Source organism: Sinohyriopsis cumingii, chromosome 1, assembly GCF_028554795.1.
Source record: "Sinohyriopsis cumingii isolate HCF-2022 chromosome 1, ASM2855479v2, whole genome shotgun sequence".
In the NCBI taxonomy this organism is placed as follows: Eukaryota; Metazoa; Mollusca; class Bivalvia; order Unionida; family Unionidae; genus Sinohyriopsis; species Sinohyriopsis cumingii.
The window spans coordinates 97,601,487-97,618,127 of NC_142961.1; the positions used below are offsets into that span (position 1 = coordinate 97,601,487).

General features: G+C 38.8%; 1 protein-coding gene across 1 annotated transcript in view; it reads left to right on the top strand.

Annotated features, from left to right (window-relative positions):
* Positions 1-2,841: 2,841 nt before the first annotated feature.
* Positions 2,842-16,641, top strand: part of LOC149807405 (DNA methyltransferase 1-associated protein 1-like) — a 55,777-nt gene continuing 41,977 nt past the window's right edge. The window contains exons 1-2 of the mRNA XM_089966413.1: positions 2,842-3,025; positions 15,147-15,247. Coding sequence (XP_089822539.1) covers positions 15,155-15,247 — 93 coding nt within the window. The 5' untranslated portion in view covers positions 2,842-3,025; positions 15,147-15,154. The remainder of the gene's footprint in view (positions 3,026-15,146; positions 15,248-16,641) is intronic.

Consider the following 16,641-nt stretch of genomic DNA (forward strand, 5'->3'; position numbering starts at 1 on the left):
ATTTCCAAAAGTACAGTATCCAAAAGAAATATTATCCACATTACATTAATGTAGCATAGAGGTATGCAAACATTCTCTCCACTGTGCATGTTATAAATGCGAACTACTTCACCTTACATATGTCACTCTCTCAAAAGTACATATTATCTGGTGAGCGCCACCATAGTAGATTTTGTGTTTAATTTGGCATCTCTCTGTGTGTGGATAGTAAATGGTGTGTTTGTTTCTGCTTCTTGACGTGTGTGAATGGTAAATTTTGGGTTTGATTTGGTTTCTCAGCGTGTGTGGACAGTATATTATGGTTATATTTCTGCTTCTCAACGTGTGTGGATAGTAGATTGTGGTTATGTTGTTAACTTCTCCAGTGTGTGGATGGTAAATTTTGGGGTTTGATTTAGCATCTCTGCGTGTGTGGATAGTAAATGGTGGGTTTGTTTCTGCTTCTTGACGTGTGTGGATGGTAGATTTTGGGGTTTGATTTGGCATATCTGCGTGTGTGGATAGTATATAATGTGGTTAGTTTTTTGTCTCATTACCTTTGTGTGAATAGTAGATAATATGAGAAGACAAAAGTAGGGGATGTTTTCCTTCACGTTCGTGCTTTAGATATAAATGTAAAAAGAGCCCGTCATTCGCGCCATTCTACGGAATAAGCGAAAAGAAGATGGTAGCAGCATCTGACTTGTTTAACCTGTTGAAGGAGAGTTGGTATTGGATGATAGATCCGGAGTATGTAGTGGAAAGACTTGAAAGAGAATGGAAATTCCCAGGCAGCTTGGACTTTGCAAACAATCTGAAAATAGCCAGGGAGAACATTGAAGGGATGATAGAAGAAGAGGTGAAGAAGTTGAGAGGTTTCATCTACCCTGAATATGTAAGAGTTGGAACATTGAAGCAGTCTCTTGAAATTCTTATCAAAGTGAGGTTTTTTGGATGATATATTCAATTTGACAGAGTGGGCTTTTGTCAAAAGGGGACGGGACCAAGTCCATAAAGCAGAAGAAATTATGAAAAGGGTCTTGGAAGAAGAAGTCAAGAACGTAAAAGACACATGGGCAAAAGATAGGAAAGAACAATGTTTCTTTTCATACATTCACTAAAGTTTGTCCACATAGGATCACAATACATAGTGCATCAATAAGATTTTGAATAATCTAATTTTGATATTCAATGAACTGTTTGAGTACACAAATATCGGTAATCTCTCATCATTTCTTCATTATCTGACCGATTGGATTTCAAAATATGACCAAAACTATTCACTACGTATGCGTGAATATTTGTACAAATATGGTTATATATAATAAAACTTCAGTTGAGATAGTGATTACGTTTTGGTTCAGCTGGGATCAGTATTCCACTTTATACTGGCTTAACACGAAGAAACGTATGGTAGGATGTCGAAAATGGTTGTGACTATCTGAAAGCCATGGCAAAAAGAAAAAGAAATAACTGTTTGTCAGGTCAACGTGAAAGTATGAACGGAACGCCTTACAACAGATAAAACTTAAACATTGACTTTAACTCTCTCACATGCTTGGAATGTTCTGAAGTTGACTTTGATTTTCAACTAATTTTGACGACAGGTGAGGGAAATTGTCTCTTTAATGGGCTATCAATAGCTGTATATAGAAACGGTCATATTGCTGAACAACTAAAATTAGGCACGAGCACGTACTGGCTATGAATAAAGATTACTACACAAAATAGACCTACTCAAAGGACTTTCTACTGTGTTCGCCTACTTTTGAAGAAGCTGGCATCGTCTGTGCCAAGTCTGGTAGATTTTCTTGCACTTGGGCAAATACAGCAGCATCTGATGCACTCAGTATAGAAATAAGTGTATATTCAAACGTCAACGGGAAGCATGAACATGTAGCACAGCTGTTGACTCGTTCTCACATGCATTATGAGACAAAACAACAAGAAGATAACACACCACTGAATCTCATGTGGAAAAGATAGGGACATGTATTCTTTTCATCAAAATATGGATACCAAACTATTTTGTTTCATTGATCAGAGTGAATGACAACGCAAAAACATATTCCGACTCTATTGTTTGTTAGTGGTGTTTCTTATTTTGACTCTCAAATGAGAATAGTTAGGATCTAATAGAAGCGTGGTGCTTCTACGACTTTATTTCAAGAGGTACAAATCTGCAACTGTCATCACAGAATTTATATACATATATCTTATAATTCTTTAGATAAATATTGCTTGTTTTTAATTAAAAAAAAAAATTAGAATCAACATTCAATATTTACCAGTCAAGATTAAAACGTATATTGCCGTCTTTGCGTATCTTTGCGCGCCTTTGCGCGCCTTTGCTGCGTTCTCTAACTATAAAAATATCAACACATAGACTGTAAACATATTTCTTTTATTTCTTTAAATGAAACAAATACCAATAACAGAAAATGTTCAGTTGGTACAGTTTTGACAGCTTCCTTTCGAGCTTCTCTTTTCCCAGTGCTTACCACATGTTTATTAAAAATATGTGTCTCCACGGAATTTATTGCATCATTATTGAATGCTATCAAATATGCTACAAGTAATGATAAGAAGATTCCATTTTGTTCACAAAAGACATTGCTGAATATTTATAATAATTCATTACAAGTGTGAGTGAAAAAAGACATTTAAAAACAACGAAAAACTTATGGATAGTATAAACATTTATATTTGTTATAAAACAGGAATCAACATTCTGTATTTTCCACTATTGTATTTGCCTTGTCTTTGCCCATCTTGCGCTGTCTTTGCTTGTCATTGCCCGTCTTTGCGCGTCTTTGCGATGTTTAGTAGGACCAATAACCGCAGTTTTCCGGTTGTTCTTATGTTACGTACAGCGTTATACAAGTATTGTTCTGCTGCAGTCAGTGTCAACTAATTTCTAAATTAATTTTTTAGTTTTAGGTAAATTTTTATATTTATAGTCAAGGAGCTAGTCCTACTTGCAACATTTTTAATATTAGTATTGTCAGTTGTTCTGGAACATTATCCGAAGTACCTATTAAACATTGTAAGTATGCGTCACCTGTTTTCGACTCAAATCGATCCTGTTTACATGTAATATTCACAATCTTGACTTTTTTTCAGTGCCGATCCTGTTCCTGACCATGGAATGCAGAAATATGTGTTTAGCACCAGTACTAGTGGCAACAGCCCCCAGCAATTGGTCGCTCAGTGCCATGATATTCAGGGATGGTCCTGGCTTTTAAAAAGCTGTCGCCAAAAAAATCGCCAACCTCAATATTTTGTCGCCAATTTTCAAAAAGTGTCGCCAAAAAAAGTAGTGTACATTTTTCCAAGTGTTAATATAGTCTATTAATGTAACAGGCAATGAAAATTACAAAAGATGGATTAGTTAATACTTTAATTACAAGAAGCATTAACAAAATGTTACAAAGTGTTACATGAAGATCCGTCGCGATTTTAGGGCTGCCCACTTGTTGAATGCAATTTCAAAGTCAAATTTTTCACATCTGTACATGCTGATTCTCATTAAATTCTCGAGAGATGAGATGCAGAGCTTATTTCTGATGTCAGTTTTTATGAAGTTCATCTTACTGAATCCACGTTCACAGTGTACAGTGCTGACAGGTGACACCAGTAGTCTCTCAGCAGCCCCACCCCCCTTTTATGGCTAGCTTCACAAAGCTTGTAGCGAATTGCTTCCTACATCCCAAGAATGTTCACTGAATGCTGTTTAAATTTTCTCGAGAAGAAAAATAGGATCTCCATTCCCACGAATGAAACTTACACGAGTCAACACCTGGCAATATTGGACCGTATATATAAGCATAAATTCACACCCAACTTCGGGATTCTTTCACTCTTGTATTTTGAGAAATAAATAATTATTATTAATTATGCAAAACTGCTTTTTTTTTTTTTTTTTTGCTATTTCTTGTTGCGGAGTTTAAGTCTCTGCAGCCGTAACACAGGACTGATGGCAAAAGGAAAAGATCAATGAGTAAAATGCTGCACTGGCGACAGATGTAATTGTGATTTAGATTGTTTCCATTTGCTTTGTATTTATACACAGTTGTCGGTACTTCAAAGCTTATCAGTTTTCTATGAAGGTTCAGCAAAACTATTGTATTGGTATATGTATAAAAAAAACAGAAGGATTAGCCATACAATTAATTGTATCTGTTCTATTCGCGTCTTCAGAAGTCGGTCAGTTGTAGGTATAGTGCGGTAGCATGATTGACTATCGCAGCATACAGTATTCAGCCCAGATGTCAGCATAAGCAGATTATGATGTAACAATGTACTGTAAAGATGGGGTTGTCAATAAGAACAAAGGATTGTTTGTGTAACAGATTGATACCAATGCATTGCTTAGTCAAGTTTGTGGCTTCCTTTCGCTCTGCCTTTTAATTTATCCAGTCCAAATCCATGATTGTATGTACAAATTAAATAACCAAAACGTATGTCGCCAAAAAAATCGCCAGATGGGATATTTTTGTCGCCAAGAAGGAAAAAAAATCGCAATTTGCGACATTGGCGAAGCCCAGGACGATCCCTGATATTATTGTCCCAGACATAGTGCAATGATATATGCTTAACGATTCCTGCAATTCTTTTTTATTTTTATTACAAGTCTTGCATATCGCATGACACGCAGCATTTTCAGGAGTGACAGTCTTGTTTTCTTCCAGGCATTGCACATACATTAATAATAGAAATTGATATATTCCATGGTATAACAGATCAGCCAAGGATTTTCTTCTTAATGGTACCTGTCCAAATGAACCTATGCATGCTTTATACTTAATGGAGTGTCCAAACTTCAAACACACAATTGAGTAGGTTATATCATTTTACATGTGTTTATTGGACCAGAATAAACTCTTATTTAATCAGCTATTTTAGAAATATAAAAGTTGATAATGTTTATGACCTAAATTGAATCATGTGGAAGGTTGTTTTCCAGAACTTATTTTGTGACACTTTGTGAACCAGTTGTAAATAATTACAACTTGAGACTGATCTTCTTTTTATCTCGTAAGCATTTATTAGCAATAATGAATAAGATTAAAGTGCTTCTGTGAGATAGACTAAAACAAATAGAAACATACTTCAAATAGAACGTATTGCTGGATATTCTTCATATTTCATTAAAGTGAAAGACTGTTCAGCCCCAAATCAGTACTTGCTCAGTCAGGAAACTCATTTGAAACTTCATATTACTACCAGAGGTTTTCACTTGCCATTTTGAGTTGAGCAAGTGAATTGTCAACCCCTGCACAAGGATCTTGGTTGAAGCTATGTAAATTTGAGTAGTCTGTCTAATTGACCATGCGTTTGGATGCAGACTCAACAATAGATGGTGTTTTCTCAACTTTTCAAGAAATGTAAGAAACATCCCTGAAATTACAATTACATGCCTCACCATAAACAGTGAAAATTTTAAGTTTATGAACATAAGACCAATAGACTTGTTGATTTCCTTAACAAATTGGAGAGCAAACTTAATTCTTCTTTCAGGGATGATAGGATATGTCTTTCATTCTTTATGATATTTTAGTATGTATGTTGAAAGAAAAAAAATAGAATTAAGTCAGTGTGTACATTGAATTGTATTTAGATAAGACTGGATGTCAAAATTGCACATTAATAATTAATAGCCATCACTGAACAAAAATCTCTTTCCTGAATAATTTTTTAAAAAAATCTTGACAGAAGTCTGGTTCATTTTGAAAACCTTATTGTCATTGGTTGCAAGAATTTTGACACACAGGGCCATTCCAAATCTAATTTTCTAATTGACATTTGTGATATATTTTTTGTGCTGAATACTTAATGAGAGGATCTACATGTTATAAGAATATCTTGTATAGTTCTAACAATAAAATTGTATGTATACCATTAATCTGTCAGCTGTAGTTGGTGATTATCAGAATACAGTTTTCATTCAGTTGAGAGATAGTTTTCTTTCTGCAAGCACAATTTTACAACATCTCACAGTAGGTTCAGAGATTTTGATGTAATTGGACTTGTTAGTTGTTTACAAAATGCTCCATTTCCAGTCTTGTAAATGGAAAAGCTAGGCTTGGTTTTGAGGGGAAGTGACTTCTCCTTTATGACAGAACAGGGATATGTGGAAGCAAATCAAAATACACTATATATATATATATATATATATATATATATATATATATATATATATATATATCTGTGTGTGTGTGTCCTCTATTTATCAGTATGCATTGGTTTTCAGCACTATTTTATTTTCAAGCAGTTGTATGTACATTATAAACATTTTGTATGCATACAAAAATTGTAATATTCACATGCAGTGTATTTTGACCACATGGCTTTAAAGAAGACTATAAACTATACATTGTAATGAATTTAACTTAAAGGAGTAAATAGATTACAGTATTGTAAGTGCAAGTTAGTAAAAATGCTTAATCAACTGTCCTTAAAGAAGAATTTTTATTCCTTATGAAAATTTTCTATAAAATGACAGTTGAAAAGTAATGTAAACTTGTTTGAAATAACATAACATGTACATGAGAGAAAAGGCAAACATGTCTTCATACCAAATTGTTCATCCCAATTTCTTTGGTACCGATAAAACATTACCTAACTTTCATAAATAACACTTTAAAGCATTACAGTTGGTATGTGCACTAAACACCTTTCCAACCGAATTGAAACAGCCAACATATGAGTGCATCGATTTTTAGAAAGAGGGATTTTCTTAATGTAATTTTAGCTTTATTACATCAGTCCATTGATAGGATTGCAAATTTATGGTTTTATTATTTGTCTATATATTTGTAGTAATGCCAGGCATTGGTTAAATAGTATTTGTTTCGCTTGTTTTTTATTGTTGTATTTTCACAAAAATGAGTGACAAGAACTTTTACCTTATTGCGCTTATTGAATGCCACAACAAAGTGTTATCCCATACGTATGGAACCTACATAATTGCATTTATATGCTAAATCAATAACATATTATTTAGACCTTGCTTTCTATGAATTGAATATTTTCCTGAATATATTTACCCAAATGTTTACAAAAACAGACAGTATAATAGAGTGGTACTTCCCAGACACAGTGCTCGCTGCCATTTTTCACCCTGACAGGTTCACTTACAGTTTCAAAATGATTTTATTAAGAAAATAATGCACATGCGGCTTTAAAATAATCAGATCACCAGTTCATTTCTCCTTCAAATACGTTCCCCGATCAAATTAACGTTTGGGGATATAAGCCTGCTACCTCTCGAATCCAGCCCTACTAAAAGACGAAAATTCGTCTTTTCTGTCTATCTCATATAGACCAAAGGGCAATAACTCTTGCCCCTTACCTCCCCTTACCACCGCCAGGTGTCACTAGTTTTTAAGCTTCGCTTGTACTGATAACACGTACATTATACCTCCAAACAATCTAAGCCATCTTAGTGTTAAATTGGATCATCTGAAGTTAAATTTGGATTTATTGCATTGGACACTCATTCTTCTACAGGTTGTATCCATTATTTTAACAATTTTTTCAAAATTGAGTGACTTTGTCATCCTGATGGATTTCGTCTACTGAAGACCGTATTACACACGCTATCGCTGAATTCGTGTTGTCAGTTAAGAGTTAACATGACACGGACTAATTTCGCTTACTCCGTTAGTAACGGTTGTGGTATTAGCGAATTAATAACATGCTGAATTGCTAATTTGTGCTTTGTTTTCTTTTCTTGTGTCGTTTCAGTAGAAATGTCAACCAAATGCATGAAATGCAAAAGGTTCAAAGCAAAAGAAGACAACCATGACTCTTGTATTGTATGTACCAAGTGTACATCATCTATACCATGCAGTGTGTGTAATACTTGGACAGAGCAAATGTGGGCTGATGTAGTCTAGAAGGCAGAAAAAGGGAGTGGGGGACGTTGGGGTCCCCCCTTCACCTAAAGTTCATCGTTTGCAACCGTCAGCCACAGTAACATCAGCGGCAATGGAGGAAAATAATGTTGACAGGGTACAACAGTCCACCTTTGAACAGATGCGTCGTTTGGTCCAGGAAACGACGACGCAGCTATTGACATCAGCCCAGATATTACCCTTATTTCCCTCGCTCGCTTCCACAGCTTTTTCTGACTCTTTGGGGGAATGTTCCCCCAATTTTAGGCTGCCAGTGGGCGTAAGTCCCCCCGCATGTCCGAGCATGGCCTTCGGGTCTGTAAGTCAGGACGCATGGGGTTTTTACCGGAACCATCGGATCCATTTCATTATACAACCTCTACGTCACCGGCCATCCAGCTGTACCAGCATGGGGACCCTATTGCTAAAATGGTCCGACCAGATATGATTTACGGGGATCTTAGTGATAAATCCGTCCGTCAAGCTGTACCGCCGGTAACATACCAATACTATGGCGGAGATTTTAGTGAGAAATCTGTCCGTCCAGCCAGGCCATTGGAGCAGCCGGTACCGGTGATAGCAGGACTGTCACCAACATTCAGGCTGACCACAAGCCAGACAAACCAGCCGGCAGGGCCGGCTGTCCATATGTTCACGGCTTATCCACAAGGGAGAGTTAGTGACAGTGTCAAGGATGACGGAATCACGTCATCTATGGCACTTGGTATGCTCTATCCAGAGATGCAAGCTATTCCAGAACACGACTTGGCACACAGTGAGGGTGACGAAACTCCTGCAAATCAGCCATACACAGATCCAACCATGGCGGACTGAGTTTGGCTTCAAGGCGGCAGTGGAAGAAATTTATAGGGTGTTGGCAACTTCAGAATGCCCTCCACCTCCTACCGCCACTCAAGACTACAAAGTTAAGGCGTCTGTAGATCTTGACGGGGAGGAAGATACACCGTCCTTCCGGCTCTTTCCCCAGTCGGCAAAAATTAAGGAGATCAGTGATCGTCTATCAGGACGAATAGGTGATCCGGGGAATACTAAGGTGTTCTTTTCAGAAAGCCAAGTACCAGCGATGTTCTCGTGTCACTGGTACAAAACTCATTTGGACACCTTCAGTATGGATCTTCCGGCCCTGGACAAAAAATATGGCAGCAGTTCACAGTTTTACAAAGTGGACAAAAATGTGTTCCATGCCACGTCAAAGCTAGTCCGGAACGTAGTCATTACGTCTTCAATGTTAGACTTGGCTTCATTAGCCATTTTCCGACTCGCAGAAAAATCATACAGTGACCACGCTTGGGAAGCAACGGCCCGGATTGCTAGAGTTATTAACAGGGCAACTCACCATTCCATGGCTAATGCGTTGACTGCTTCTGCCAACTTAGACCTGATACGACGTGGCGCATGTCTGCTGTCCATGTTGCTCAAGCCCCATCATACTCTGGCTTTACGGATGACTCAGTTTGGGTCACCTTTACTCTTTGGAGGAAAAATTGAAGAAGTTCAGAAGCAGGTAGCTCAGGAACTGCCTCTCCAACTCGCCGCCCAACCCTCGCAGGCGTTTAGAAAAAAATCAGCCCCTGCCACAGTGGAGGAATGATTGGCGGACCAGGGACAAGGGATCCTTACAATCAAATGTGCAGTATAGATCCCAACCTAATGCCAGGAGACAACAGTCTAATCAAGCTAGGAGGCAACCATACAGAGGCAGTAAGAAAGAAAGTTTCTCCGTCTTCAAGCCTCCTAACTCTAAAAGTTGACATACCCTCTCCACCACCCGCGGACAGCCTACCTGTGGGCGGCCGCCTCTTGCAATTTCAGGACCACTGGACCACCTTTTTTCCTCAGAATGATTGGGTGATCCAGGTCATTTCGGAGGGGCTTCGGATTTCATTTATCCAACCCACTCCCCAGTCCTCCTCTCCCCTCTTCACGGACGTACCGTCCGATCGGGAGAAGGATATCTTTCTACAACAGGAGATACAGTCGCTCATAGGAAAACGGGCGGTGGAGATTGTGAAAAAAAAAAAACGCAATCACCAGGGTTTTATTCCAGGCTGTTTCTTATCCAGAAGGCAAACAGCAAGTTGAGGCTGATCATCAACCTGAGTCGCCTCAATCAATACATTTTACCACTGAAATTCAAGATGGAAACGGCAAGATCAATCCGTCTTTCCATTCGGCGGGACGAGTATGCCATCAGTCTAGATATGACCGACGCATATTTTCACGTCCCTATCCACCCCGCGTCACGGAAATTTCTCCAATTCGCTTACCGCGACGCGGTTTATTAGTTCCAGGTCCTACCCTTTGGCCTCAACATCAGCCCTTGGGCTTTTACCAAGGTTATGGATTGCGTCGTCACCCTGTTCTGCTTGACTTCATCTACAGGGACGGCAGTGTACTTGGACGACATCCTCCAAAAACATATGGTAAATTCTATTCTGCTCAAAGGCAGAAATGATCATTTAGCACTTTTAGATCATCTAGGCTTTCTGGTGAACTGGAAAAAGTCCTATCTCCATCCATCCCAGTGTTTTGTCCATCTGGGTATGGAGTTTCTCACCGATCTGAATCTGGTATGGCTTCCTCACGCTTGCGTAATCCAGATCATCGAACTCATCAAGTCCGTTTCCAACCGGACGTGGATTTCAGTGAGAGAATTCTTGCAACTCCTCATTTTATTCAATGCGGTGGCGGACTTGATCCCGCTTGGCCGTCTTTTTATGCTTCCCTTACAAATGACGTTACTGGCACAATGGCGCCCCTTTTCAAGTCCCCTCAATCAAACAATAATGATCACGCCCGAGATACAATCATTCCTGCGTCAGTGGCACAAGCCCGGTTGGCTGTCCAAGGGGATTCCTCTGGAGATGCCCCAAGCAGAGATAACGGTATGTACCGATGCCAGTACCTACGGTTGGGGTGCCCACCTGTTGCCGGACTTTGCTACAGTCAGTGGCACGTGGGAACCAGGGGAGAGGCCTTTCCACATCAACCTTTTAGAAATGAGGGCTGTCATCAATGCCTTTCATTTCTGGAAGGATCAACTCTCAGGAAAAACTGTCCTCATTATGTCAGACAACTCTGTGGTGGTGACTTACCTCCTCAAACAAGGGGGCACCAAATCACCAGACCTGTGCATTCTAATCTGGCAGTTTCTGTGTTGGTGCGACAATCTCCACATCAACGTACAAATCAGACACATTCCCGGCAGACTCAATGTCTTGGCCGACACTCTATCCAGGAAAGGTCAAGTCATTCACACGGAATGGTCACTCCATCAATCAGTCTTTCTTCGGATTTGCACACTTTGAGGGCATCCGATGATCGATCTTTTTGCGACAAGGTGGAATCACAAGTTGCCCACCTTCGTCTCTCCAGTTCCAGACCCAGAGGCTTGGGCCGTGGACGCTCTGTCAATCAGCTGGGAGGGGTTATGGGCATTCGCCTACCCTCCCACGGTTTTGGTACCGAAAATAATCCAGAGGTTAAGGGGTAAGAACTGTCGGATGATTCTGATTGCCCCTCTCAGATGGAACAAGTCCTGGGTCACCGATCTACTCGATCTAGCGATAGATCTACCCAGGAAGATTCCAACCAACCCAAATCTTCTCAAACAACTGCGGTCACGGGTGTTCCACCCCTGCCTGGACCATCTTCTTCTTCATGCTTGGCTCTTGTCCAGACAGCCATGCGAGACAAACAATTTAAACCTTCAATTGTGGAGAGAATCTCAAGAACAAGAAGGCCCTCCACTCGGAAGGCTTATGAGGGAAAGTGGCATGTTTTCAGGGACTGGTGCCATATCAGTAACATCGTCCCTTTGAGTGTCTCAATCCCTCAACTGGCCGACTTTTTTCTCTGGCTTTTCGAGGAGAAACAGTTGGCCCCAATTACTATCAAAGGCTACCACTCCATGATATCAGACACATTCCGCCATCATGGTAGACGTGATATTGGGCATAACAAAGATCTATCAGATCTTTTAGCCAATTTTGATTTCAATCGACCAAAATCCCTCACCCTGTTTCCAAAATGGAATCTGTCCTGGGTTTTAACATGGCTCAATTCAGACAAATTTGAACCTTTAGCCCACACTTCGTTAAAGCTACTATCATACAAAACATGTTTCTTGATAGCCTTAGCTTCAGCATGCAGGGTGAGCGAGTTACATACCCTTTCCAGTGACCCGAACTTTCTTCAGTTCAGATCAGATGGTTCGATGGTCCTCCTGATGCAACCAGGCTTTGTAGCCAAAAATAGGTTACCATCCATTGGCAATCAAAGAATCGTCATTCACTTGCTCTCTTCCATAGATAAGTCAAGAGCAGCAGCCATGCAAGATCCTGTTCGTGCACTCAAGCACTATTTAAAACGCACAGAGGTGTGTCAGGACACACGTAAGCGCCTCTTTCTTCTGGTCAAAGCTGGTAAACGGGATATCACCCCTCAAGCCCATGCTTCATGGCTCAAGTGGGTTATACGCTCAGCGTACTCTGAGGTCTCACAAAATCAGAGTCACCTCATGAAGATTACAGCTCATGAGATTAGAGCAATCTCGGCGAGCCTTGCATTCGAACGCAATGTTTCGGTCCGAGATATAATAGAAGCTGTTGGCTGGCATGCAGAGTCAACCTTCTCCAGTTTTTATCTCAGAGATTTGGCTTCGCAGAGACAAACCTTGAATCTGGTAGGGCCTGTGTTGGCAGCCCAGATGACTACCAGACCCATTTAAAACAATCAGCACAGCCTATCAGCTTCGCTGGATTTGGCAGTGAAATTTCATAGGTAAGAAGATTTCAATAACTATCTTCTTAACCGTATATAGGGGTCACATATCATGGGACCTAGGCTGTGTTGCTGATGAAATTAGGAGAACGGGTTATCGTTCAAATGGGGAATTCAGCCATCATTCCCTAGAAGGTACCCGGGGTAGAGGTAGGATGCTTAGCATTCCCTCCTCCTATTACCTGTTCTCCTAACGTTAATGTGATCGGGGAACGTATTTGAAGGAGAAAGCAAATTTTTAGTAAATTATGTTTCTCCGAGAATACTTACCCAATCACATTACTTAGAAACCCTCCCAACCACCCCGCTATGCGAGCATCCTTGTATAATATATATTGCTCAGCTTAAAAAACTAGTGTCACCTGGCAGTGGCAAGGGGAGGTAAGGGGCAAGAGTTATTGCCCTTTGGTCTATATGAGATAGACCGAAAAGACGAATTTTCATCTTTTAGTAGGGCTGGATTCGAGAGGTAGCAGGCTTATATCCCCTAATGTTAATGTGCTCGGGTAAGTATTCTCAGAGAAACATAATTTACTAAAAATTTGCTTTCTTAAAACACAAATTGCTATTTACATGCTATTGTTTAAGTTTCGAAACACAAATCAGTATGTTTTTGTCATCAAATGATAACTTGCAGAAATTGGCCAGTGATAGTGGTTATAACCAGATAACATATAATATCTCTCTGTTATGACTTACTCAGGAAAGGGTTAATGGTCTATCAGCTATCAAAACACATGCCTGTGAATGTGCAAGAGTCTGTTTGTCGGTGCAGTTGAAATCAGCACCAGCTATTTGATGGCTTGAAGCCTACATTTCACCTTGGGCTATAACACTGGAAATAATTAGCTTTGAAGAGGAGCATCTTAATAGCTACTGTTACTCAATGTACATCTAAAAATTACAGGGCAAAGTGGTTTTTGCTTTCCTAACAGAAGAAGGCGAATTTTTTCATTTTTTAGGCAACTTAGATGCTCACTTTGCCTGGTAGTGTGACCCCAGGTCAAAGAGTAATGACTTAGAATCCATCAACACTGATTATGAAAACTTAGAAAAAGTTTTGGTTAATGTTATAGAAAAACATACTCCAATAAAAACAATATAGTTAAGGCGGCAAAACTATCAGAGACAGTATAATTATCCCATTTGTTTGCAATATTAATGCATTAAGTACCCTTTTCCATTTAAAATATTTATTGTCCACTAAAATATGGAGGATGAAGGACAGTGTCCGATGACCTTGAGATCCAAGGTGCAACACTGGAAAATAGAAATGAAGTCAGAGATGCACTGGTTTTTTTATATCAATCAGTGGAAATAGTAGCTTCAAGTTTCCTAATTTGTTCATGTCATAGTACTGTAGATGTGTCACGATTTCTGAAAACACCATTCCATATATCATTATAATCAGCAGCTCCCAGCTCTTTGAACTAAAGTGATTAAAATATAGTGGCTGAATAATAACACATCAAAATAGTGATTTCTTATATTACCATCGTGATATGTCATTGTTGGATTCTGGGTAATGACATCAACATTGGATGTTGATCATTGATATGCTTTAGGTTTGTGATACTCCTTGTCCACATAAGTCCATTTCCAGTTTACTGCTATAACAGATTGCTAATACAGAATGTGTACCATAATCAGACATGTCATCAGCTTTAGCACAATTCACTCAGTACTTATTTGTCAGATATAAATAGCAAGAGGCTACTACATGTAATAGTCTGTGAAAAAACATAAGAAGCGTCTTTCATGCTTTAACCTTGACCTTGGCATTTGGCCAGGCATGTGTTTTCCTTGAGCTTGGTTTTATATCATAAAATTAATCAAAAAATGTCATGACATTAAAAAAAAGTGCAAGATCATTCATAAAACTTTAGTCTCATTATAGCATCAATAATATAATTGCAAAATGTCAACTTTTTGTCCCAGTGCACTGAATTTGCTATAGTCAGACACTAGATGTTATTTATAGATTTACTTGTGTTTCTTCTGAAATTTGTGAGGCTGATTCTGTAATTGGTAAAGTTGATATTTAGTAGATTTTTCTGAGTCAACTACATGTATTAGCATTGCTTCAAATAATTTTGTATACAGCAGTGTTTGACCTTGGTTCAGTTTTTACATGGACATTGTGTATATCTTGTTTACTCAGTTATGATTAAGATGTGAGAACCTGTAGAATTTTGGCAGTTTGGGTTGTGAATATGTACCCTGGGCTTGCTGAAGGTGCAACAGTGACACAGTCTAATTTTCTTGTTTCATTCTAGCTTTGATAAAGCTTTCTCTTGCCCCCCCCCCCCACCTTTGAGATGCTTGTGCATGTGTATTTAAATGAATTTTCAATTAGAGCATTGTATGGGACTCAGAAGAAGTGGGGGAAATGATGAGGAAAGAAAATATGGATAGATAATAAAGAGAAAAGAATCAATCGGCTTATTTTTCTTTAAAAATTTCCAGATTACAAAATGGAGGCTGGCAGTGATGTCATGGACATTCTGGAGCTTGAAAAAGAGAAAGAGTTCATTACTAAAGATGCCTTGATGAATGATTACAAAAAGGTAATTTTATCATTTTGCTGTTCTTCAGCAAATTTATTGTTTGTGAGGAAATTTAATTTTTGTCTGATACATTGTTTTTGATTTCTTTTATCCTTGGAACACTTTTGTTGCTATAGAACATGAAGCAGAAAAAACTAAAAGGCAAATCATAAAAGAACTAAAATATCAGAAAAGTATGAACTTTATAGTATTCACGCAGCATTCTTGTGCAAAATGGTAATTATACTTTGTTAAATGTTCATAGCTTAACATACCATCATCTAATTACATAACATAAAAGATACTGTTCTTTTATCTCTACTGGTCACTGACTAGAACAGCTTATTCGATTATCTATTGTCCATTGTGTGACATCTATTGTCCATTGTGTGACATCTATTGTCCATTGTGTGACATCTGTTAGCATATGTTTGTTATGGCTATTCTTCGTAAACTACTTTGCCTTAAAACTTTACACACACATTTGTCCCAAGGTCAAGTTGGTCTCAAACAAAAATGGTGCTGTGCAGACATCCAGCATGGTCACCATGGCAGTCGTCTTGTCAATCTTGTTATTGCTACTTCTCCTGAATGGAAAGGCATATCAGCGTAAAGTTTTCAGTGAAGATTTTTCAAGATGTCTAGTTGTTCTTAAATGTAAATGGATTTGCTCAGACATACAGTATGGCCACCATAGTGACAATCTTGTTATTGCTAATTCACCTGAATCAGTGGTCACATCAACATGGGACTTCACTGAAAAGACTTCTTATGTCTGCTTGGTTCTAAATGAAATTGGTGTCCATCTTACCTCCATTATGGCTGCCATAATGGATATCTTGAAAATCTTGCCATTGATTCTTCTTAAGACTGGAAGGTCATATCAACATGGGGATTTTCACCACAAGATGTGTGATGTCTCATTGGTTCTAAATGAAATTAGTTTAGCCTAGACTCTAATAGCCATCTTGAAAACTTGTTATTGCTCTTCCACCTCACTGGATGGTCCTGTCAACATGAGCTTTCACTGAAAGACTTGTTATGATGTCTAGTTGGTCCCCAATAAAAAAAATGGCACAGAGTTGACATCCATTGTGACCACATCAGCCGTGTTGAAAATTTTGTTATATATACTCTTCCTGAATGGAATGTCATAGGGTGGTTATCTTGAAAATCTGATTGCTACTTCCCCAAGATGGAATGTCATATCAGTATTAGGTTTTCACCAGAAAACTTCTTATTATATCTAGGTCGTATTAAATGAAAATTGTGATGATCAGACATCCAGTGTTGTAATTGTGGCACCTATCTTGAACATTTTGCTACTCCTTCCAGTGGAAAGTCATCTTGACATGAGGCTTTCACCAGAAAACTAATTATGATATCCAGTTGATTCTGGATGAAAATATGCCAAT